We start from the raw sequence: 24,520 nt of genomic DNA, 5'->3' as shown, positions 1-24,520 counted from the left end.
TAATTTTTCCTCTTATTTTCCAGCTATAAATATTAATACATATTCAAGCTGTGACATAAATTTATCAAAATATAAGACTGGAAGAGACCTCAAGAGGTGATCTAGTACATCCCCTAGTGTTGAGGCAGGATCAAGTAAACCTAGACCATTCCTGACAAGTGTTTGTCTAACCTGTTCTAAAAACCTCTAATGACGGGGATTCCACCTCCCTTGGAAGCCTAATATGGTGTAGGGCGGCTCCAGAGCTTAACTATCCTTGTAGTTAGAAAGTTTTTCCTAATATCTATCCTAAATCTCCCTTGCTGCAGATTAAGCCCATTACTACTTGTCTTGCCCTCAGTGAGTGTGTAGAACGATTGATCACCACCCTTTTTATTACAGCCCTTAACATATATGAAGACTTATAAAGTCCCCTCTCAGTCATCTTTGCTCAAGACTAAACATGCCAAGGTTTGTTTTTTATCCCTTCCTTATAAATCAGGTTTTTTAAATCTTTTATAATTTTTGTCACTGTCTTCTGGACACTCTCTCCAGTTTATCCATATCTTTGTTAGAGTGTGGCACCCAGAACTGGACACAGTACTGCAGCTGAGACCTCACCAGAGCCAAGTAGCACAGGACAGTTACCGCCCGTGTCTTACATAAGACATTCCTGTTAATACACCCTAGAATGATATTCGCCATTGTTGGCTCCTATTCAATTTGTGATCCATTATAACCTGCACATCCTTTTTGATAGTACTACTGCCTAGTCAGTTCCCCATTTTGTAGTTGTGCATTTGATTTTTCCTTCCTAAATGAAATACTTTTCACTTGTCTTTATTGAAGTTAATCTTGAATTCACACCAGTTCTCCAGTTTGTCAAGTTCATTTTAAATTCTAATCCTGTCCTCCAAAGTGCTTGCAACCCCTCCCAGTTCAGTGTTATCTGCAAATATATTAACTAATTCTCCACTCCTTTATCCAAGTCATTAATGAAACATTGAATAGTACTGGACCCAGGACAGAGCCCTGCAAGACCCCACTAGGTATGTCCTCCCAGTTTGACCGTGTTCCCCTGATACATTTTTGCGTTCTTATTGAAAAAAAGGTCTGAAGCATTGTTTAGAAAAGAGACAAACTCCAAGTTTTTTATATTGATATTTTTATTATGTTATTGGCATTGTATATCTACAGGATGACATGACATTTCTCATTTGGATTGATGGGGTTTACTCTTTGTCACATAGTCTTTGTGATATTTAAGATGCTGAAGCATTCAGGACCACCCAGAAGAGATTTAATGCACATATATTGACATCCAGTTATCTGAGATCTGTTTGTAGTGAAGTGTTTAAGTGCTACAAGATTGGTATGAGACAATACCTTTCCCTACTCCTCTACATTAAGAAATATTGGATTGTTCAAATTACCAAAGAATTTCATCTGTCTTTCAGCTAAAGTGCTGGTTTGTTGGTTTGTTTGTTTGTTTGTTTGTTTGTTTGTTTTTTTGGCTCATCCTTGTAAGAGTGAGGAAAGATGGAGGGAATTATAACTTCAGAACAAGCAGTTGGCAGGCCAGATTGTCAAAGACAGGCTCAGTCATTCATTTTCCAGATGATTGTGGAGCAAGCGAGCACAAATCAGCAAACTTCTAAGGATGAGGGAGGGATTCATAGACAAGTTTTAAAGAAGCATTATTTATTTATTTATTTATTTATTTTACACAGAGCTCCAGACCACTCACATGGAATTGAGACTCTGTGCCATATGCTGACTGTTACTAATGAGAAATAGTCCAAACAACAAAAGGCAAGGCACTGTAACATTCAGAAAGGAGTTTAACAGGATTACATTGTCAGTCCACCTGTTCAATCTTCATAATAAGTGCCAATGCTCTCCCATTACAGAGAGGATGGACTGTAAATAGGGAGAAAACAGATGGTGTGCGCTGGTAATGTTCTCCTTTCCGCATTTTTACAGATGAAGTTTCCATTAGGCAGCTTGGAATAAGAATAGCTGAAGGCTAAAGTCATTAGTGAACTTGCTCACATCTCTCAAGATGTAAAGCAATAATATTTGGCACTTCTAGAACACCTTGCATTCAACCATCTAATTGATTAAGTCTCTCGATGACCTTTTTGAAGTGGGTATAGTAAGTATTTACATATCCCCTTTTACAGAGGAGGAAACTGAGTCACATACAGGCTAAGTGACTTGCCCAACGGCACACATGCAGTCAAATGGCAGACCTAGAACTAGAACCCAGATTTATTGATCTCTAAAGCAAAAATTGTTACCGTGGGAAAAGGCAGTTACTAAAATACCTTGTAAATACAGATGCTTGGTAAGTGCTGCTATCCAGGTTTCAAAGCCTAGGGTGATGGGGAATCCTGCCATTGACATTAAAAAAGTCTTAGTAATGGTCCACTTGTCATATTAAAATGACAAATAATTAGAAGTAAGCAGGGTGGAGGTATTGAGCACAAAGATCACACCAGGATGAGTACTGATTTGGTCCATTGTTCAACGATAAAACTAATTAGAAGCAACAGACGATGGAGGATATGAGACTTTTGAAATGTGTGGCTGTGACTGAATATCAAGCATGCTATGAGCATAAAAGACCTATTGATGGAGGATGTTAAAGAGCTTGAGGAAGTTGTAAGAAATCAAGCTGGACTGTTTTGGATCTGTCAGTAAGAGGACACAGTCTGGAGAAAATGATAATGCAAGGAAATGAGTTGGGAAAAGGTCAAAGGAGAGGCTCAGGTAACTGGAAACCAAAGAGTGGGATCTGAAGCATACAGCAGCAGAGAGTTAGCAAACAGTTCTAAACATTGAGGATCTCTCTGCATTTGTAAATAAGTTTAAAACAAGATGAGGTGTTTCTGTGCTTGAATAGCTACCTTTATGTGCAGTGTGTCAAAATTTTTGTTTTAGAAGATGAGGAATTGATTTAAAGCTATATCATGTATTGCTTTAAACAAAATCATTTGCTTTGGTTTAACATTCATGAAACTAATGTTAATGTATTCAGTGTGTAGTCTCTCGACCAGAACAGGATTACCTAAAAAAACGATAGAACTTTAAATTACTACTTTAACTTTTATTTTTATATTGCATTCCCTCTGTCCCTTCCTAACCATCTTAGACTTTCAACCGAAAATAACAGTAATATATGAGAGATACTGTATGGATAATATGTAGCATTCAGCAAATCAGTTTAAAGGTGGACTGAACTGCTTTTTAAAAACTAAGTTACACATATAGCCTCTTAGTGATGTAGGATCTTAAGTTTTTTTTAAAGTGTCATACAGTTTAAATAAAAAGGGAAAAAAGACAATAATTTCCTCCTTTACTTGTATACCAAGAACTGAGGCCAGGGTTCTCTGATTCTCCTGTTACAACTCATGACACCTGTACCAAGGGAAGAAAGGAAATTCCCTGCTTCCCTCTAAGTTTTGGTGATGTCAGTGATTTGTTGCAGGATCAACAGAGATCCCTAATCTCAAGTCTTGGCAGATAACTAAAAGAGGCATTGATTTTCAAATTTCTTATAATGTATTCTGTTTGTAATATTGGTTTTTATAGTTAGTTTTTAAAAATCATTACAGTTCACCTTTAAATAAAATTTTAAAATTTTAAATAAAAAGGAAAAAATCTTTCATTATAGACTTCTGTTAAAGTTTAATATCACTCGTGATGTAGAGAAATAAGTTATTTGACTTAAAGCACATTGTCTGGTTCTGTTTCATAGATGCATCACTTTACCTAGAACTGATTTTATTGCAGTGAAGTCTAAGTAAAAACATTATGCTATATTATAAAATTGACTGTTTTTTAATTAAAATTGTGATACTTCCATTTGATTCCACTCTCTAAAGTCTTTGTGTGTGTGTGTGTGTTTTTCCTGTTAATAGTGAATTGTGGTTTGCTTTCTTAACAGAGTTTTGAAGGTACTATTGTGTGGGAAAGCCAGGACCTTCAAGGCCTTGTTTCTAGGAATCTTCACAAAGTGATGGTTAATGATGGAGGAGGAGTTCTCAGAGTCTCTACGGTGTGTCATCTCTTCATACTACTTATGTTCCAATCATAAATTATTTTTTGGTAAAAGTTTAACTTAAGATCTTTTTCTGTCCCATTTCCCTGTGCTCCCTAGGTTTCCTTTGTAAATGTCCAGTCATTTCAGGTCACATCAGTCTGGCTTCCTCTATTGGTTTAATTTTCAACTTACACCCACCTTGGGATCCAGCCCTTTGGTGAACCAAGAAAATGGTGCCACTGACTGTATTAAAGACCTATTTTCCACTCTGCGTGAATATAAAGTTCACCCCTCCCCTTTGTGGACTTCAAAGATAATGGGTCAGATTCACTGCAGCTGAAATCTGCATGAAAGACTGTTCTTGAACCCATTTTTGCCAGCAGTGAATTCTGCCCAGTTACTGCAACCCTAAGGCGATGAATTCTCTTTCCTTGTCACCACTTTCTGCTGATTCACAAACAGCATGCTGGGCCCTTATATTTTAGCCATTTAAAGTTTAACCCTTTCCTCTTAATTTCAGGTCTAGCTTTCCAATGTGATATGAGGATGGAATAGAACACAGAAATTAATGCTACGATTTCCAAAGCTGCCTTTGTTTTGGATGCCTCATTGCTATTAATTTTAATGGCAATAGAGCACCTGAATCCCTTAGGCATGTTTAAAAAATCTCATCCTAAAATTATAACCATCTAAAAACATGTACTGTAAATAGTTTTATTCTTAGTTGTTACATCAAGCTTTGTATTTAGAGAGGGAATTAGCTCAACTTTCGCTACTGTCATAAATATAAAGGGAAGGGTAAACCCCTTTAAAATCCCTCCTGGCCAGAGGAAAAACTCCTCTCACCTGTAAAGGATTAAGAAGCTAAAGGTAACCTCGCTGGCACCTGACCAAAATGACCAATGAGGAGACAAGATACTTTCAAAAGCTGGGAGGAGGGAGAGAAACAAAGGGTCTGTGTCTCTGTCTATTACCAGCAGGAGAGTGAGTTTGTGTGTGTGTGGTTTTTTTTTTTTTTTTTTTGGGGGGGGGGGTGAGAGAACCTGGATTTGTGCTGGAAATGGCCCAACTTGATTATCATACACATTGTAAAGAGAGTGGTCACTTTGGATGGGCTATTACCAGCAGGAGAGTGAGTTTGTGTTTGGGGGGTGGAGGGTGAGAAAACCTGGATTTGTGCTGGAAATGGCCCAACTTGATTATCATACACATTGTAAGGAGAGTGATCACTTTAGATAAGCTATTACCAGCAGGAGAGTGGGATGGGAGGAGGTATTGTTTCATGGTCTCTGTGTATATAATGTCTTCTGCAGTTTCCACAGTATGCATCCGATGAAGTGAGCTGTAGCTCACGAAAGCTTATGCTCAAATAAATTGGTTAGTCTCTAAGGTGCCACAAGTACGCCTTTTTCTTTTTTCTGAAATCTGTCTATATGCTGTTTCTGCTGGGGATAGACCAGGAATGGAGTCTTAGAACTTTTAGTAAGTAATCTAGCTAGGTATGTGTTAGATTATGATTTCTTTAAATGGCTGAGAAAAGAATTGTGTTGAATAGAATAACTATTTCTGTCTGTGTATCTTTTTTGTAACTTAAGCTTTTGCCTAGAGGGGTTCTCTATGTTTTGAATCTAATTACCCTGTAAGGTATCTACCATCCTGATTTTACAGAGGTGATTTCTTTACTTTGATTTACTTCTATTTCTATTAAAAGTCTTCTTGTAAGAAAACTGAATGCTTTTTCATTGTTCTCAGATCCAAGGGTTTGGGTCTGTGGTCACCTATGCAAATTGGTGAGGCTTTTTATCCAACATTTCCCAGGAAAGGGGGGGTGCAAGTGTTGGGAGGATTGTTCATTGTTCTTAAGATCCAAGGGTCTGGGTGTGTAGTCACCTAGGCAAATTGGTGAGGCTTTTTTACCTAACCTTGTCCAGGAAGTGGGGTGCAAGGTTTTGGGAAGTATTTTGGGGGGAAAGACGTGTCCAAACAGCTCTTCCCCAGTAACCAGTATTTGTTTGGTGGTGGCAGCGGCCAATCCAAGGACAAAGGGTGGAATATTTTGTACCTTGGGGAAGTTTTGACCTAAGCTGGTAAAGATAAGCTTAGGAGGTTTTTCATGCAGGTCCCCACATCTGTACCCTAGCGTTCAGAGTGGGGAAGGAACCTTGACAGCTACTGACATATTTCTCTTTTTGTAATGTTTTTAATCAATCTCTAACAGACAGGGGAAGGTTCATGGCCACATGAATTCACAGAAGGTGTGGAAGGAATAGCAGGAGGCTTTATTTACACTATTCAAGGTAAGTCTGCAAAAAATGTAGTAGAGCATCTCTCTATTCTCGTACAATAGAACATTTAAACGACAGCTCTGAAATGAATGATCAAACTGTGTCCAATATTAATTTGATTGACTAAGAAGTTCTACATTTAGTTTATTCCTCTCTCATATAAGTCCTGTACTAAGTAAAATTTTGGTGACATGCTGACATCTTTGGTTGCTCCTTATCACCTAGCTAAGCCAATTTTTATCTCTTTGCTGTCTTTTTATTAACACAATAACCTTTTCCCCTTCTGTCCAAAACGATTTCCCTGTCCCCGTCCTTAATTCTTGTTCAAAAGACCAAGTTAAAGAAAAAAGTTCTACACTCGTTGTCTTTAAGAAGTCAACTTGTGCTAACAGTTACCACTTTTCCCCTATATTTAGAATAGACAATAACTGCAGTTTATCTTGCAACACTGTGGAGCAACTGTTGGCTAATGGTGACATTAAAGCTACAGTGGGCTTGCTTTTCCCAGCAATGCTGTTGCCCTTTGCACCCATTTCAGCAGGTTGTGTGTGAGCCTCTGGGAGCCCTTTCAAACTCTGCATGGTCTTTGGGCCACCTAGTACTGAAGCATCTAAACTGGCACCACAGAGCAGCTGCTGTAATGCAAAAACTGAGGTGGCTCTGTATTAACACTTTTCAAAAGTGAGGCTGGCTTGTCTGCCCTGACATAAGGAAAACCAGAAATTTATTTTCCATAAGTAAAATAACTAACTTAGTTTTAAAATGTGGTTTGGGGGCACACAAACCAGCTTCAGCCTATAAAAACTTTTCAGTGAGTTAACGCTTTACTACAAGAGGAAAATAAGGGAATAATGGATCCAGTTCTGGGCTTTCCTCTGAGCTAGTAAGTGCCTGTCTCCACTACAGATCTTTGCTGTGTGTAATCAGATTGTAACATGGTTGACTCCACACAACAATTAATACCGTGTCGGACGCCAAACCACATTCAAGCACCATTTCCGTGCTGAGTAGATAGGACTGGCAGATATGATTGAGCAGTCTAATCTCCCATACATCTGTGCAGGAGGATCTTAAAGTGCATTGAAACCATGTGTAAAACCCGCCGCCGCCTCCTCCCCCCTATTCTTAAAAGTTCAGGTAGTACAGAATACCTGCCCTGATTTTTCCTGAATATGCTTATGCAAAACTGGTTATTCAGTGTGGTAGACGTGGACAGGCCAGCACGAGTGTACCATGAAAATTGGTTGTGTTGAGCCTTGTCAGAGCAGTATGTGAGAACCTGGTTTTCAGCCTCTGTCTATGCTACAGGTAAATGTGCTTAGGATAAACTGATATTAACTTGGGTAGCCCTTCTATTCATCCTGTAAAAAGTAGAGAGTAGAATGCCAGATAATTTGTATAAAACATTCTTAAGGCTTTTTTGAATTCTTTCATTAGAGCAAAGAAGCATTCTGTTCCTTTTTCATTAGGGTATATGTAGGGCCCTACCAAATTCACGGCCATGAAAAACGCAACACAGACCGTGAAATCTGGTCATTTTTGTGTGCTTTTACCCTATACTATACAGATTTCATTGGGGAGACCAGAGTTTCTCAAATTGGGGGTCCTGACCCAAAAGGGAGTTGCGGGGGGAGTGGGGTGTCAAAAGCTTATTTTGCGGGGGGAAGGTGTCACGGTATTGAAACCCTTCTGCGCTGCCTTCAGAGCTGGATGGATGGAGAGCAGTGGCTGTTGGCTGGGTGCCCAGCTCTGAAGGCAGTGCCCCTCCAGCAGCAGCACAGAGATAAGGGTGGCAATCCCATACCATGCCGTCCTTCCTTCTGCGCTGCTGCTGGCAGCGGCTCTGTCCTCAGAGCTGGGCACCTGGCCAGCAGCTGCTGCTCTCCAGCTGCCCAGCTCTGAAGGCAGCGTTGCCGCCAGCAGCAGTGCAGAAGTAAGGATAGCAGTACTGCCACCCTCCCACCCCCCCCAACAATAACCTCGCATCCCCCGCATACCTCCTCTTGGGGTCAGGACCTCTGACAATTACAACACCGTGAAATTGCAGATTTAAACAGCTGAAATCATTAAATTTATTATTTTTTTTAAATCCTCTGACCGAGAAATTGACCAAAATGGACCGTGAATTTGGTATATGTATGACTTTCCCCTCCCCCCCAAAAAGTATTGTCTGCAACTTTTACTTTTTATCATTGTAAATCATTTTACATTGTAAACTTGTAAAATTAGTGCCTTCGTTTTTTAAAAAAATTGCAAAATTTCCTAAATCCAGATTTTGGCTGGATGCTTACTGATAAAATAAATATGTAAATATGCTACTTCTAGTACAAGAAAAATATACACAGCTGTATGTAGTGTACTGCACATGGATGTTAACAGATGTGTAATTTTGGCTATGTATAATTTCTCCTTCCTCCCCTTTAGAAGGTGATGGTCTTTTACAAAGCCTTCATACTCGCCCTGAAAGGTTTGTAAACCACTTAAAAAAGCTTGAAGAGGAGGATGCATTATTGAAGGAAGAAAGCGGAGCCTATGATGATATTGTTTTTGTAGATGTTGTTGACACCTACAGAAATGTTCCAGCCAAATTACTGAACTTCTACCGATGGTAGGTTGGAAAAAAATATTTTTTAATCAAGGATTTCCCTGGTTACTTCTGGTGCCAGATAGTCCCTGATATGCTGTATTCTGAAAATTTACACACTATAACTGGAAATTATTTACTCTTTTCATTTGTTTTTGTTTTGTTTAGTTTTCACACTACAAAGGACAAAATTGTATTACTCCATCTGGTGATTAAAAGTGAGAGCTCGGTTTTTAGGATTGATCTTTACTGACTGAACTCCTTCCCTTCCGCACCCCAAATATCTGTAAAAACAGATTTCTGCTCCACAAATTCAAATATGCAAGTTAGGGTTAAATCATGCCCACAGCCTTACCTGGGATGTTTGCTAACAACATGAAATCACAAACCAATCTGAAGACTAGCAGGTTAAATTTTAAATGCTGGCTGTCAGCCTGATTTACAAACAGAAGGCCTAATCAAAAGCCCATGGACGTCAACAGAGAGACTGGCGTTGACCTCAGTGGGCTTTGTATCATGACCAAAGGGTTCAACCCTGTTAGGTCCTGAGCACCCTCAATTTCCATTGCAAGGTAGATTTCAGCTTGAAGTGCTCAGTGCCTCATGGGACCAAGCACCCAACATGGAGAGGCTCAGCACTCAGACCAGAAAGGCCTTCCAAATAGCTTTGAGCATCCTTTGTCATCACAACAGTCGCACAAGAGCTGCCTGCTCCTGCCAGAGCCCTCTGTCTTGTGTGAAAATAGGGTCTAAACATTAATGACTGAAGCATCAATCTAAAACATGAATTGAAAAGCAATTGATAATACCTGCAAACTCCCTGGAGTAAAATGTATTTTAAAGGTTTCGGTTTCTTGGAGATGTTAGCCATAAAAGCTGAAAAAACACAGCCTTTCATTCTAAAAATTAGATTTTTTTTTATTTTAAATTCTGTTTAGTTTCAGTACATTTGCACAACATAAATGTACTGGAAGATATGAACATGAGTAATTATCAAAAACAAATACCAGAACATTTTGAACATTGCATAGTTCCAGTTCTAAGCTCAGTTTACAATATATATGGGTATTTATTATTATTATTTATTATTTGTAAACAGCAATCCCCTCCCCAAAACTCACATTTGATCCCCAAAGGTATGTGCTTAACTTTACACACACAAATGAATAATCCCATTGCAGGATCAAGACCTCAGTGAGTAATACAATCAGAACTGAGTCATCGGAACTTTAAAAATAGCATTGATAATTAACTGGAGAACATTTAACTGAAAGCTCAAGTATATTTTATAGCATCTCTTGCATAAAAATAGTCTAAGGAGATCTGTTTAGATATGTGCAGCAAATCTCCTACAACTATGCATATATATTCCAAAATATATGCTTACACATCAGTAAAGACAATGGGCTTGGTTCTCTGTTCACACTCTTGTAAATAAGGAGTAACAATTGAAGCCACTGGAATTACTAATGTTGCACTTGGGCTGATTCTTCCCTTGTTAAATAATAACTTTAAATGCTACCTGTGGTGTTTGGGTTTTTTTAAAGCCACCAAAGGAAGGTGCCGAATAGTGTAGAATACACAAATGAGAAACAGAAGAACACTTCTGATTGCTAAAAGGGGAAATAAAGTTGAAGTCATCTAACTCTCTGTGGTGACTGGTTGCCCATTAGCAGAAAATTGTTTCTTTTTCAGTAATAAAGGATTTAAGGAAAACAGTTTGCTACTTAGGGGAAGTGAATATATAGGAATGTCCTTCAAAACATAGCCTGTCTTTCTGGATAAACCAAGGAATAATCTCACTTTAATTCTTTTGAGTTTCTCCTTACAGTCAGCTTCTCTATCTGTAAAATAATGTATGTACCTCACAGGGATGTTGAGGATTACCCATTTAATATTTGGAGAGTGCTTTACAGAGGGTAAGCACCAAATTATTACTACAAATCATTCCTTGTAAACTTTCCTAGTTGCACTGCCCTTGAACCAGCTGTTCTCATACAGAAGGCTAGCTGGACTACCAGCCCTTTATACAAGCTCTGGCATTAATAGCTGTGATGTAGTTCTCAGCAGGAGTTCCTATTCTTTTGAGGTCAGTACTGTTTTAGATAGATTCATTGTAAGTTAAACTCATCAGCTGTACTGGATAGCAAAAATCCTACCTCAGGTTCCTTTCATACTTTGTACAAACCCATGAAAATAATACAACAGCTATGTGTTTCTTCTTTAGAACTAGTACACAGTCCTCGCTATCAGTCTATAGAAAAAACATTTAAAAGGAAGAGGACAAATGGCTTACCTTTCCAATGGGGTCTTTCACTGTTCATGTTGCATCCAGGTTACGTTGTGGAGTTGTAATGCAGTTTAAAATTATTTCCCAGTAAATCATCACCATTTTTATTTTGGCAACAGGACAGTAGAATCAGCTAACTTTGATTTGTTGCTGAAGACAGATGACGACTGTTACATAAATTTGGAAGCTGTGTTCAACAGGATAATGCACGAAAAACTCGACAGGCCAAATATCTGGTGGGGCAAGTGAGTCTCAAACTCTTCTGCTTACTGAGTTTTCATGGATCTTTTAATTTCTCCATATGTCTATGGAACGTTTTACTGCTGTAAAATTCAGTTCAGCAGTTGCCTTATGGAGCCCCCCCCCCCCCCCCTTGTGCCCACTTCAAGTCACTAGTAAAGCTCCATAACTTCAGTCAGAGCAGGTCTGGATCCTGAGTTGCAGAGTTGCAGCTAATAATTGTTCTAGAATGTGCCCTTACAATAGCTAGAACTCCTTTTCCCCTCTGATACTGGGCTATAACATGCGTCGGGTGGCACATAACATTTCTCTGTAGCATATAGGAAGTGGTAGGTAATACATATTTCTGTGTAGAAATAAGATGAAGTTAAAAACTGCAAGCATGTACCAACATACCATTGTTTTGAATTTTACCTTTTTTTTCAGGCCAGTGTGACTTTTTCTGGTTGAAAATGGGTTGTGTATTTTCAGAATACAGGGTTGTGTATGAGGGGACAAAATTGGCTTTATAGTCTGGTGCGCCATGTATTCTGCAGTTTACAAATGACAAAAGTCAATATTACCTATTTTACTACTGAACGTGTAACCAAAACATCCAGCTAATGTGCTTATCCCAAACCACCTACTACATCATTCTAGTTGCCAAGAAATCCCAACTGTCCTCTATCCACCAGCTAAAATGCCAGCTTTGCCCCACTGACAGCTGTACAAGGAAGCTATGGATTGTCAATATAAAATAGTCTGTGACACACTGAAAATTGAATTTACTATTGAAAAAAAAAATACAAATTTTAACAGTGAGGTTAATTAATCCTGGAATTGTTTACCAACAATATGGTGAATTCCGCATCACTTCAAAATCTTAAATCAAGATTGGATGTCTTTCTAATATACTGTAGCTCAACCAGGAGTTACAGGCATGACGCAGCAATTACTGGGTAAAATTCTATGGTTGGTGGTGTTCAGGAAGTCAGACTAGATTATCACACTCTCATATTTTAATGAAAATGGTTTAAAAACACCAGAATGTTCCAAGCTGCAACTCTTGTGTGCCAGGGAAACCAGGGGTCTAGGCTCAGAATTTACATTCATCTTGCAGTGGCCTTGCTTATAATGGAAACTCTGTTGTCACCCCATTAAGAACTGCAGATACACAGGACCACATTAATCTGTGGCATAATTTCCTTGGCTTCAGTGGTGGTGTCCGGAGATATCAGTGGTAGGTTTGGTCAAATGAGTTTTAAGGGTGGTTGCCCTGTGAAACTGATTCTGGTCTCTTCAAGTTGTAAAAGAAGAGTAACTCCTTGAAGTCAAGGGGGTAAAAATGGATGAAAGTTCAGAATTTGGCCCTTAGTTATGAATTAAGATTAAAGAAAAACAGGAGGCTTCAGAGATTTTTAATGATGATAATTAGCAAGCCTACCCCGGAAGGTTTATCTAACCTTCAAACTAAAAGAGTCTGTATCAACTGCATAGGGTAGGTCCCATCCTTATTGTCGTGTCCTGGTGACTGACAGGCTTGAAACCTCACCCAGACTTTTTTGCAAAATATCACATTGTATGAACTCATTAAGATTCTCGCTGCTGTCTACTCCCAACTCAAACGGACTGAGAGCTTTCAGCTTCTCCCAGTTACACCTATATTGAGGCCAGTAATTTGTGTATGACTAAAACATCTTCCAAAAAGGCATCCAATCTTGGATCTGACGATTTCAAGAGATGGAGCCACCACTTCCCCTTAACTCTTGCTCCTTTTAGCCATGATTTTCCTGTGATGATACCTAAAAACTGCCAAGACCAAACTGTAGTCAGGCACACTGCTCAATAGAATGACCAATGTGAATTGAGTGAGCTTAACAGAGTCCTCTGAAACTGAGGAAAGTATGCCATTCAGGAAGCAGTCTTGACACAGGAAAAATATTAAGAATCTTAAATTCAGATTAAACTCCACTACTTGTCTCTGTTTACACAGGTTACCAGTATCTCCTCTCCAGAAGTACACAGTCCATGCCATCTGGTGTTTAACAGGAGACGCTGTTAACATCTTCAAGTACAATAATGTGGCTTCAGTGGGATGTAGAAATGTTAAACGCAATTTTAGGCTAATCCCTTGGCAGCGCTTTTGTAAACTTTCTCACCAGTGATGCTGATGTCTTGGGGATGTCATCATGTTGCAGAAGCCCTACTGGACTGGAAGGGTGGAGCTGATTAAAGGTTATGGCTAAGCTGCAGTCGGAAGCGTGATTTTTAGCATGGGCTGCTATACCCATTCTAGCATGGCTAAAAATAGCAGTGAAGAGACAGTGGTGTGGGCTCTCCAAGCATGCTAGTATCTTACTTGTGGTGCTAGCCTGCACTGCTGCATCTTTACTGCTGTTTTTAGCCATGCTAGTTAGGTTAAAGCTTTGCCAGCCTGTGTTGCAATCACACTTCCGATTGCAGCGTGGACATACCCTTGATACTTCTGGTGCTTGGCACTACCTGACACAGCCGAAATGTCTTATGAAGTTTCTTGAGTAGCTGAGACATTTCATTTCATTATATAAGCAACCAAGTATCCGAGTGAGTTATCAAGTGTTCTTCAAGCATTGTGTAGGAAAATAACGGAATATGCTAACATTCAGTAAAGACAAAGGCAAGATTGTAATAACCTAAAATTTCAGCAATAAATTAGAATAATTGTGTTAATCCCTATAGAGGCCTATACCCTACATTTGGTACATGGCATTCAGATTTTCTCATGGTAGAATCCATTGTCTCTGATGGATATACAGCAAACAACCATAAATAATTAAGGTGTCAGAGTAGCAGCTGTGTTAGTCTGTATCCATAAAAAGAAAAGGAGTACTTGTGGCACCTTGGAGGCTAACAAATTTATTAGAGCATAAGCTTTCGTGAGCTACAGCATCCGATGAAGTGAGCTGTAGCTCGTGAAAGCTTATGCTGTAATAAATTTGTTAGTCTCTAAGGTGCCACAAGTACTCCTTTTCTTTTTATAAATAATTAAATTGCAGTCCTGAATGCATGATGTTTGCCTTCTATCTTTAATTGCCAGGGCTTGATGCCATCTAAATATACTTAAGGCTTTGCTTAGCAAAATTTATGAAGAATCACCTGCTTGTTGGTCACAAGCCTAAGCAGAAAAGTTCTCAACCACTTGCAGCTGAGTACTTTTGGGTGAATGTCAGTGCTTGTTAAACAGAGACGGCTAACAGTGACTAGAGCTGGCCATTGTGTGGGCATGTAATGTGATAGTTTCATGTTCACCTCTGCCCATCCATGTCAGTCTTCATCTTCATCTTCTGTTGTTCAGTACTAGGCACCTACCCCACTGCAACTGACATGCCAGTGTGTAATGGCTCTCTGGGCCATAAAAACTCACGTAGCTTTTGATTGACCTAAGCCATGTTAGAACCTGTTTCTAAATAGTAAAAGCCTGGCACATTGACACAATTATGGCAGCTGGCTGTGATTACATCTAGGACCTGTTCATAAAAATACTTAGTTCTTATATAGCACTTTTCAACTGTGCTTCTCAAAACATTGTTTGAAGGTCGATAAATACCATTATTCCTATGTATAGGGAATTGTGGTATTTTAAGACTGAGCAGGGAAGAAAAGAGACTGGGGCCATATTCAGCCCTTCGAGGGGTTGTATTTTAAAGGACAGACCTGTGAGAGGAAATGGTCCCAGGGTGGAAGTTCATGGTTTGAAAAAACACAGGCAGCTGACTGTCTAGGGCTTGGGACCAGAGCCTAGAAGTGTGATTCAATCCAAGTTTCCCTCTCAACTGGGCCCAGGGGGATGATGGGGTTAGTAGGCCTTCACCCTAAGGTATGCTGGGAGGGGGGAACAGAAACAGTCTCCCTCACAATAGGAGAGAGTATGAAGGGAGTTTGGAGCCTCTTACAGTATGTCGCACAGCAGCTTGGAGTAAGCCTCCCAGATCCTGGGCGCCCCATCATCTCAGGCATTGGCACCCTGACAGCAGGATTGTCTGGCTATGTAGACTCCCTCCTCAGGCCCTACGCTACCAGCACTCCCAGCTACCTTCGAGACACCACTGACTTCCTGAGGAAACTACAATCCATCGGTGATCTTCCTGATAACACCATCCTGGCCACTATGGATGTAGAAGCCCTCCACACCAACATTCCACACAAAGATGGACTACAAGCCATCAAGAACACTATCCCCGATAATGTCACGGCTAACCTGGTGGCTGAACTTTGTGACTTTGTCCTTACCCATAACTATTTTACATTTGGGGACAATGTATACCTTCAGATCAGCGGCACTGCTATGGGTACCCGCATGGCCCCACGGTATGCCAACATTTTTATGGCTGACTTAGAACAACGCTTCCTCAGCTCTCGTCCCCTAACGCCCCTACTCTACTTGCGCTATATTGATGACATCTTCATCATCTGGACCCATGGAAAAGAAGCCCTTGAGGAATTCCCCCATGATTTCAACAATTTCCATCCCACCATCAACCTCAGCCTGGTCCAGTCCACACAAGAGATCCACTTCCTGGACACTACAGTGCTAATAAACAATGGTCACATAAACACCACCCTATACCGGAAACCTACTGACCGCTATTCCTACCTACATGCCTCCAGCTTTCACCCTGACCACACCACACGATCCATCGTCTACAGCCAAGCTCTGCGATACAACCGCATTTGCTCCAACCCCTCAGACAGAGACAAACACCTACAAGATCTCTATCAAGCATTCTTACAACTACAATACCCACCTGCGGAAGTGAAGAAACAGATTGATAGAGCCAGAAGAGTTCCCAGAAGTCACCTACTACAGGACAGGCCTAACAAAGAAAATAACAGAACGCCACTAGCCGTCGCCTTCAGCCCCCAACTAAAACCCCTCCAACGCATTATTAAGGATCTACAACCTATCCTGAAGGATGACCCAACACTCTCACAAATCTTGGGAGACAGGCCAGTCCTTGCCTACAGACAGCCCCCCAACCTGAAGCAAATACTCACCAACAACCACATACCACACAACAGAACCACTAACCCAGGAACCTATCCTTGCAACAAAGCCCGTTGCCAACTGTGCCCACATATCTATTCAGAGAACACCATCACAGGGCCTAACAACATCAGCCACACTATCAGAGGCTCGTTCACCTGCACATCCACCAATGTGATATATGCCATCATGTGCCAGCAATGCCCCTCTGCCATGTACATTGGTCAAACTGGACAGTCTCTACGTAAAAGAATAAATGGACACAAATCAGATGTCAAGAATTATAACATTCATAAACCAGTTGGAGAACACTTCAATCTCTCTGGTCACGCAATCACAGACATGAAGGTTGCTATCTTACAACAAAAAAACTTCAAATCCAGACTCCAGCGAGAAACTGCTGAATTGGAATTCATTTGCAAATTGGATACTATTAATTTAGGCTTAAATAGAGACTGGGAGTGGCTAAGTCATTATGCAAGGTAGCCTATTTCCCCTTGTTTTTTCCTACCCGCCTCTCCCCCCCCCCCCCCCCCGACGTTCTGGTTAAACTTGGATTTATGCTAAAAATGGCCCACCTTGATTGTCATGCACATTGTAGGGAGAGTGGTCACTTTGGATAAGCTATTACCAGCAGGAGAGTGAGTCTGTGTGTGTGGTTTTTGGAGGGGGGTGAGGGAGTGAGAGAACCTGGATTTGTGCAGGAAATGGCCCACCTTGATTATCATACACATTGTGAAGAGAGTGGTCACTTTGGATGGGCTATTACCAGCAGGAGAGTGAGTTTGGGGGGGGGGGGGGCGGGCGGAGGGTGAGAAAACCTGGATTTGTGCTGGAAATGGCCCAACTTGATGATCACTTTAGATAAGCTATTACCAGCAGGAGAGTGGGGTGGGAGGAGGTATTGTTTCATGGTCTCTGTGTATATAATGTCTTCTGCAGTTTCCACACTATGCATCTGATGAAGTGAGGTGTAGCTCACGAAAGCTCATGCTCAAATAAATTGGTTAGTCGCTAAGGTGCCACAAGTACTCCTTTTCTTTTTGCGAATACAGACTAACACGGCTGTTACTCTGAAACCAGCCTGGATAGATGGGCTCATGCTCACTCTGCTCACCCAATGTAGCTGTGAGGGTGTTGCGGCTTGGGTGGCTAGCCTGCCTCCACCAGAGCTGCACCATCCACACAGTCTAGCCCTTAGGGTATGTCTGTGCAGCAATTCAACACCTGCAGCTGGCCTGGGCTTGCGGGCTGTAAGATTGCAGTGTAGATGTTCGGGACCTCACCCTGGTCCCCACCGGGGGGGAGGGTCCTTGGGCCTGAACATCTTCACTGCAACTTTTCAGCCCAAGGCTCAGTCAGCTGACACAGGCCAGTGTCGGCTGACAGTGCTGTGTAGACATACCCTTAGAGATCAGGAAAGCTCTCCTTTTTTCCCCCTTCCCCTTCAACTGATCTTCGAGGGAAGGGCTGAAGACAGAATCAGGAACAAGGAAGTGAACATGGGGAAGGGGTTATTTTACTATTTTTAAACTTAGACTTCAGTTTGTATGTTTGTTAGGATTTTACCAGCAGCCTGCTGGGGACAAATCTGGCCTGTCTGGAGAAAGAAACCTTGGTGGATAAAGCCTGTTGCTTGTTTTGCTAAAAGCACTAAATGGGTGTGGCCTGCAGCGAATATCTGCCTTGTAAGCACCATTTTACAGATGGGGAAACTGAGGCATGGAGCAGTTACATGACTTGTCAAGGGTCAAACAGCAAATCAGTGGTGCATTTGAGATTAGAAACCCAGGTCTCGTGCCCTGACAGCTTGAGTTGAACACTGTGTTGGCTCACATGAAGAAAGGTGATTTCTGTTATGTCCAGGATCCCAAATTATTGTTTTGGTTTCTGCAAAATTAGCCATGTTTGAAGGATAACAGATATGCCTTTTGCTGCCTTTCCCCCCTTGATTGCTATTTTTTAGGAGGGCATTTATTTGGTCTCAGTGGACCAGTATGTTTATCATCACTGTAACTGCATGCCTTCTGGATGTACCTGTTGTATTTGTCATAAGTTTAAAAAAAAAAAAAGTACAGGGTAGGGATTTTGACAGGTAGGGAACTGTGGTGTGTGTTTAACACGTCTCTTGTCAATACATTTGTGCTTCGTTCACTGAAGCTGGTACCAGTGCAGATGCACCCTAGAGCTAGCAATGCTTTTCTCTGTTGGTGTGTTTACAAATCTTCTTAGAGGACATTAACGTGGCATAATTGCCTCTTTGAAATTAAATGTTTCAATGATACTCTTAACAGGAAGAAAAGGAGTACTCGTGGCACCTTAGAGACTGAAATAGGACTGTCTGAATCATAACTCAATGAAAAGTTTTCTACACTTTTTCTGAGAATTCATTACTTAGTTTGCTTCAGTTGTATTGACTAAATTGCATGGATTATTGGAGCTTTTTATAAATATCTTCTTCAAAAGCAGTTTGCATGATTATTTTGCTCTTAAGTTTCAGACTAAATTGGGCAGTTGATCGGACAGGGAAGTGGCAAGAACTGGAGTATCCCAGTCCAGCATACCCCGCCTTTGCCTGTGGGTCTGGTTATGTTATCTCCAAAGACATTGTTCAGTGGTTGGCAAGCAACTCTGAAAGACTCAAGACATACCAGGTACTTAAGCCCCATGCTAAAAACCCCAGAAAACCTTAAGGTCTCCCACTCCCCCTACCCTTTTCTCACACCACACCTTTGATTCTGGAATTAGATTTGTTAGCTCTGGCTAATTAGTAGATTTTTATGTTGAGAGAGATGTGAGATTTGTGATTAGGAGCTCCAGAGTTCTAATCCTACTTTTGCATTGGCTCCCCCTGTGGTGTTGGAAGTCACTGTGACTATATTTGCCTTAGTTTCCTAACCTGTAAAATCCACCATTTTAACACACAGCTTCCTCAGGGATGTTGGGAGGAGTGGGAGATATTTTTAAGAGATGTTTAGAAAAAACTACATTTAAGAAATAATATAAATAAAGCTAATATTTTACTTGTTCAGTTAATGGTAACTGCACATACATGGTGTACAACAGACTTTGGTTCAGAATTTCATAGTTGGGAAATAATTAGTTGGAAATGCACCAAGGCTAATGTTTGTTTTTGAAATGCATCTACAGGGTGAAGATGTGAGTATGGGCATTTGGATGGCAGCTATAGGGCCTAAGCGATATCAGGTGAGCAAATCTGCAGAAATTCTGTTTTTCCTGGTACAGCAGCATGGCTCTTAATCCAAGTTGGGCAGCCCCTGGAAAATACAATTTTCCTCATCATGGAAGGCATTCCTGCAGTAGCTATTTTAATGCATGAACAAGAGTTTCAAATGGGTTTTTAAATCCATACGAGCAGTTCAATATACAAACATTTCCATCACACCTTCTCCCAGTTAATTAAAAAATAACTTTTTCTTGGTGCATACAGGATAAAATCTTTAACAGATTATTACTGGGTGACTTTTTTCTAATTAAATAACTTTTCAGTTTCTGCTATCTTGCACATATCAAACTAACCTCAGGTGGAGGGGTTATACGAATACATTGTTTGGGGAACTTGTCTTTCCAGTTTCCATCAGCACTCCTATTAACAATAGTTTGTGCAAGAGTTTCTACTCAAGGCTGACTGGTTAACCAGACACTCAGTGGTAATATGTAAGAATATAGGAATTGCCTGACCAGATCAGACCAAAATGTAAGCACACCCATCCCCACGGAGACCATTATTTGATCCACAGGAAAATTTCTAGCACCTATCAGTCAGGGGCTGGCTGATGCCCTGATGCATCTGTAAGCTGTCTGATACTTGACCTTATTGTGTCTGTTCTCAGATTAGCATAAGAGCCTTGCAGAGTTTTATTTATATACACACTGCCTCTGTCTACATTCTGTTAATTACTGGCATATTATTAACAAGTGTCCCACACCATGAAATACTGATTTCTGATAGTGCGTGTGTGTGAGATTTAGTGAACGTAAAGTACTGTCCCCTTCCAAAAAAGCCCACTGAAATCATTGTCTTTTTAAACAGGACAGCCTCTGGTTGTGTGAGAAGACATGTGAAAAGGGAATGCTGTCTTCCCCTCAGTATTCTCCACAAGAACTAACAGAGCTCTGGAAAGTGAAGGAATTATGTGGAGATCCTTGTAGATGTGAGGAAAGATGATAGAGATACACAATCAGGACTGCTAAGGTGGTGTTTAATAGTGGAAATTTCACCTATAATGTAATTAATATTTGCCCATCCATTTTGATAAAAATTGAGTGATCCTGTCCAGAGAAGCATTTTTCTATAGGTGAGGTGTTAATTTGACAAAAACCAAAAGTTTGACTTTATATAAAAAAGGAAATTATCTTAAAGGACTATTGGTAATTAATGTGCACATAAAGCTCTATTAGCATGATGATAGGTGCAGAACCACTGGTATCCATGAGAGTCGGCAGGTGCAAGGTTCCATGCCAGCACATCTATTTACTGGATTAATGTAATCTGCAAACTGGGGGGGGGGGGTAAATGGTACTTGCTCATGTAGGGTGGGGATAGTTAGCTTTTAGGATTTATATTGAGGTTGTGTATACTTCCTAGTGATTTGGATGAGATTATGATGCAAGTATTAAACTTTGCTTATACCAAATCTTGAACTACAGCAAATGATATAACCAGATTCAAAGGAATTTGCATCTTTCTGATAACTCAGTGACTATCTAGATAAAGTAAAAAGTTTGAGCAACATACAGAGAATATCCATTAAACTGCATAGCTCCACAATATGCTGACAAGTTATTTTGAATAAATCCTCCAATTCAGCAGCTTAATTGTGATCTTTTTTCCCCTATAGATGTGTAAATAGGATATAGCAACAAGATCAGAATATGGATCTAAACTTTCCACACCCCATTCTAGGTACCTCTCTCTAGAGAGTGGTGTTACATAAAGTATTCCTTCAGGGGAAAAAACAAAGCTTAAAGTTATTTTCTCTCTCATTTAAAGCAGAGTTTAAGTGCCCTTTTCTAGTGCAACAGCAGTTGTCCTTGTAATCTAAAATCTCATGTGACATTTGTAAAAGTGATTCTTCTATAGAAATTTGCCGCACAAGACCTCATGCTAATCTTCCATTTAATCTGGGAATTTAAAAGAACCCCTGCAATTATGCACCAATTTTTTTTTAATTGAAAATATACATGCAGGAGTTAGAAGCATCATTTCAAATAGCCCTCTGTCCCAGTTTATGAAATCCACACTAAATATGTACAAGAAGAGTGGCACAAATTGCAGATGCTCTCCTGGGGTAGCCTGTGGGCTCCTCTTCTGAAGTTGCATTTTAAAAAAAGTTACCACCGTACTAACATAGAGTCTCCATTTTCTATAGAGTAAAACTGCAAGGGCTTTAGGTCATTTTCTAGTTCAATTTCTTTGCCTTCCATCTAGAAGAAGAAAAAAAAATTCAGACTTCGATGAGGCTCTTTTAAAATGTACACACTTAGGCAAGTCTTTTGGTAATTTTTTCCCCGGCCATCTTTCAGGTCCAAAGGAGATGGATCAGGCCATGGCAGTCAGTGAGAATCTGACTTTTAGGGCCTTTGCTGGCCTTTAAGTGAAATCTGTTTCATTCTATAGTATTTTAGAATGCAATGTTGACCTTTTAAATACAACTTATGTTACTTACTTTAGAACTTTCATAGGACAATTTCAGTTCTGAACCAGGAATTTTAAGTAGACGATACAGCAAGCCTTTGACCTTCTGAATAGTCATAGAATCTGTCAAGAAAAAGCAAGCAACCTGAGTATGTACTTACATCCTTGCAGCCAAATATGGTTTTATTTCTGAATCAATTCTAACTTCATCAACTTAGGTAGACTAGACTGATAAGTAACATGCTACAACCTAAAAATATTTTCATCCAACATAGCTTCATGATTTATTTTTCCTTTCATGTCTAAGTGATCTTTAGTATAGTTTTCATACCTACCACTCAGATTTTGGTGTGATTTCTTTGGCACCAGGTGTCTCAACTTTCGAAGCACAAAGAAATCAATGTGTGTTTCAGGATTTAATTAGTTCCAACCAAACTGCTAGTAGTGTTATGGATTGGTTCATAACATAGTGCCAAGGCGATATTTTTATAATGGAACTTTGAGTAAGTTCAGTTTGTACAAGAGAGATTTCCCATTATGTGTGTCGGGTACAGAGTTATTGAATTATTTTTTTTCATTCTTTGAAGCTTTATCTGAAGACACAGCAATAGTGAGTTATTTCTGTAATATCACACAATGTATGTAGAAAACTATTTTTCTATCAAACATTTTTGTAAAAGTTGTATCTGATTTTATGCAACTTGTGATAATAAATGTTTTTTATTTTAGAATAAAAACTGAATAAGTCTTTCCTCATAGAACAAATTCAGACATTTAGTATCTGTCTAAATATTTAACAGCAGTTCTTCCCTTGAGGTTTAGCTAGGTCAGTTTAACGTAGAGCTGATGATGTAAAGAGGCAGGAGAACGTTCTAGTTTAGACATAACTGAATATAAGGTCTACTTATAATAGTCATTGCTGTATGTCAGTTTCTAGAGAATCTCCTTTCATTAGATTAAATTCCTGCCTTAGTCTTCCCTGACTATTCTAAACAGGCAAGGAACACACAGTTGATGTCCAAGCCATAAACTTAGCAAAATTTCAGCTCCACAATTTGGAGCATGTCGCCTATACTGAAGATGAATATTTTTTGTGCATTTACAATATCATGCTCAGAGAGCCCCCCCAAACAGCACAGAAACTAATTTGGGCTACAATGCTATCACTACACAAAGCATAAGATTCAATTTTTTGTTCCACTTCTGGGAGACTATATATAAATACCTTTCCATCAATCACATTTACTTACGAACAAGTCTGAGGGCAACCAAATATTAGTTGTACTTCCACAAGTACTTTTTATAAGTTTAAGGTTAGTTATGAAATTATTTATCAAATGCAGAGGGGTTGGTAAATCATACAGGTTTCCCCTGACAGAGGTATACAAACTGAATCATGCTCATGCCAATTCATCATTGGCCACTCAGTGCCAACTTAAGTCTTGTGATGTAGAAGCATCTGCTAGGAACTGGACTGACTATAGCTTGTTTTCCACATTACTGAACAGCCATCATATGGTAATGACTGTCATTACTAACCTTGAGGTGAAAGGTTGCATATCCTGCTAGCAACTCCTCCACCAAAAACTAGCCCCAGTAAAGAGAAGAAGTTGGTCTTTGCCTCCTCTCAGCAGCATTCTTGCATTCTGAAGCAGCTGCCTCCAGATTTCTTCAGGAAAGGGAGCATTTTAAAAAAGGGGGAGGGGGAGAGACCACAAAGGAACTGCTGAGGCATTGAAACAAACAATTAACATTCCTGTTCTTACCTGGTAGTTTCTTCTCTATGGGTTTCTGATCAGGTTTGTCTGGACATTTAATTGTCAAAGCTTTAAAAAAAATTAGACAAAGTCAGTCACAATGAGAAGTGTAACTGAAGTTTGAGCACAATTTCATTATATGAACTTTAATGCCTGATACCAGTGGATCTAATTTCTGTTTCTTTAAGTGTGAATACAATTTGCATAAATCCTGCAGGGAATTCCAACTTAGTAAGTGAACTGCAAAACACAAACAGTGAATATGCCAGTTAGGGTGGATCAAATGTTCTAAAAAGGGAGGTTGTTGAATATTAGGCAGCATTTTAAAAATAAATTTATATATATAAATGCCCTTCCACATACTAAGGTTTTTAAATGTGATTGACAGAAGTACCCATGATTTAGGACTTCCGTTCAAGTCAGCAGAATGAAAGCTTTTGTTTCCCATTAGACTGGCTAAATCAATCATGGCTGGACCCTGCCTCCCTACCTCAAAATTTAAAAATGCTCTGGTTGGAAAGGCAAGGATAATTACATTCACCTGTAAGGCTGAGTCTCTGAAGATATTAATCTGACTGGATTCTGACTCTTGGATCTTAGCTCCATAGCCCAAGGCAGGCTGTAACTACTAGCTCTCACAGACCTTAGAATCATAGAATATCAGGGTTGGAAGGGACCT

General features: G+C 39.9%; 2 protein-coding genes across 9 annotated transcripts in view; one reads left to right on the top strand and one right to left on the bottom strand.

Moving 5' to 3' along the window:
• The window catches only part of B3GALNT2 (beta-1,3-N-acetylgalactosaminyltransferase 2), a 65,697-nt gene that overhangs the window by 21,339 nt on the left and 19,838 nt on the right, over positions 1-24,520 (top strand). Inside the window, exons 6-12 of one of the 4 annotated variants that reach the window (XM_074948881.1) lie at positions 3,929-4,039; positions 6,243-6,321; positions 8,734-8,917; positions 11,303-11,428; positions 18,920-19,079; positions 19,576-19,632; positions 20,480-21,789. In XM_074948881.1, coding sequence (XP_074804982.1) covers positions 3,929-4,039; positions 6,243-6,321; positions 8,734-8,917; positions 11,303-11,428; positions 18,920-19,079; positions 19,576-19,632; positions 20,480-20,614 — 852 coding nt within the window. In that variant the 3' untranslated portion in view covers positions 20,615-21,789. Of the gene's footprint in view, positions 1-3,928; positions 4,040-6,242; positions 6,322-8,733; positions 8,918-11,302; positions 11,429-13,395; positions 13,648-18,919; positions 19,080-19,575; positions 19,633-20,479; positions 21,790-24,520 lie in introns of those variants that run through there. The other 3 variants (XM_074948883.1, XM_074948885.1, XM_074948884.1) reach the window with 3 other exon arrangements.
• The window catches only part of TBCE (tubulin folding cofactor E), a 53,899-nt gene continuing 48,551 nt past the window's right edge, over positions 19,173-24,520 (bottom strand). For 3 of the 5 annotated variants that reach the window (XM_074948876.1, XM_074948877.1, XM_074948878.1), the window contains exons 15-17: positions 23,851-23,910; positions 22,116-22,207; positions 19,726-21,873 (exon numbers count right to left, since the gene is read on the bottom strand). In XM_074948876.1, coding sequence (XP_074804977.1) covers positions 21,781-21,873; positions 22,116-22,207; positions 23,851-23,910 — 245 coding nt within the window. In that variant the 3' untranslated portion in view covers positions 19,726-21,780. Of the gene's footprint in view, positions 19,704-19,725; positions 21,874-22,084; positions 22,208-23,850; positions 23,911-24,520 lie in introns of those variants that run through there. The other 2 variants (XM_074948880.1, XM_074948879.1) reach the window with 2 other exon arrangements.

The sequence above is a fragment of the Natator depressus genome, chromosome 3 (assembly GCF_965152275.1).
Source record: "Natator depressus isolate rNatDep1 chromosome 3, rNatDep2.hap1, whole genome shotgun sequence".
NCBI lineage: Eukaryota > Metazoa > Chordata > Testudines > Cheloniidae > Natator > Natator depressus.
This window is presented reverse-complemented; position numbering and strand designations above follow the sequence as displayed.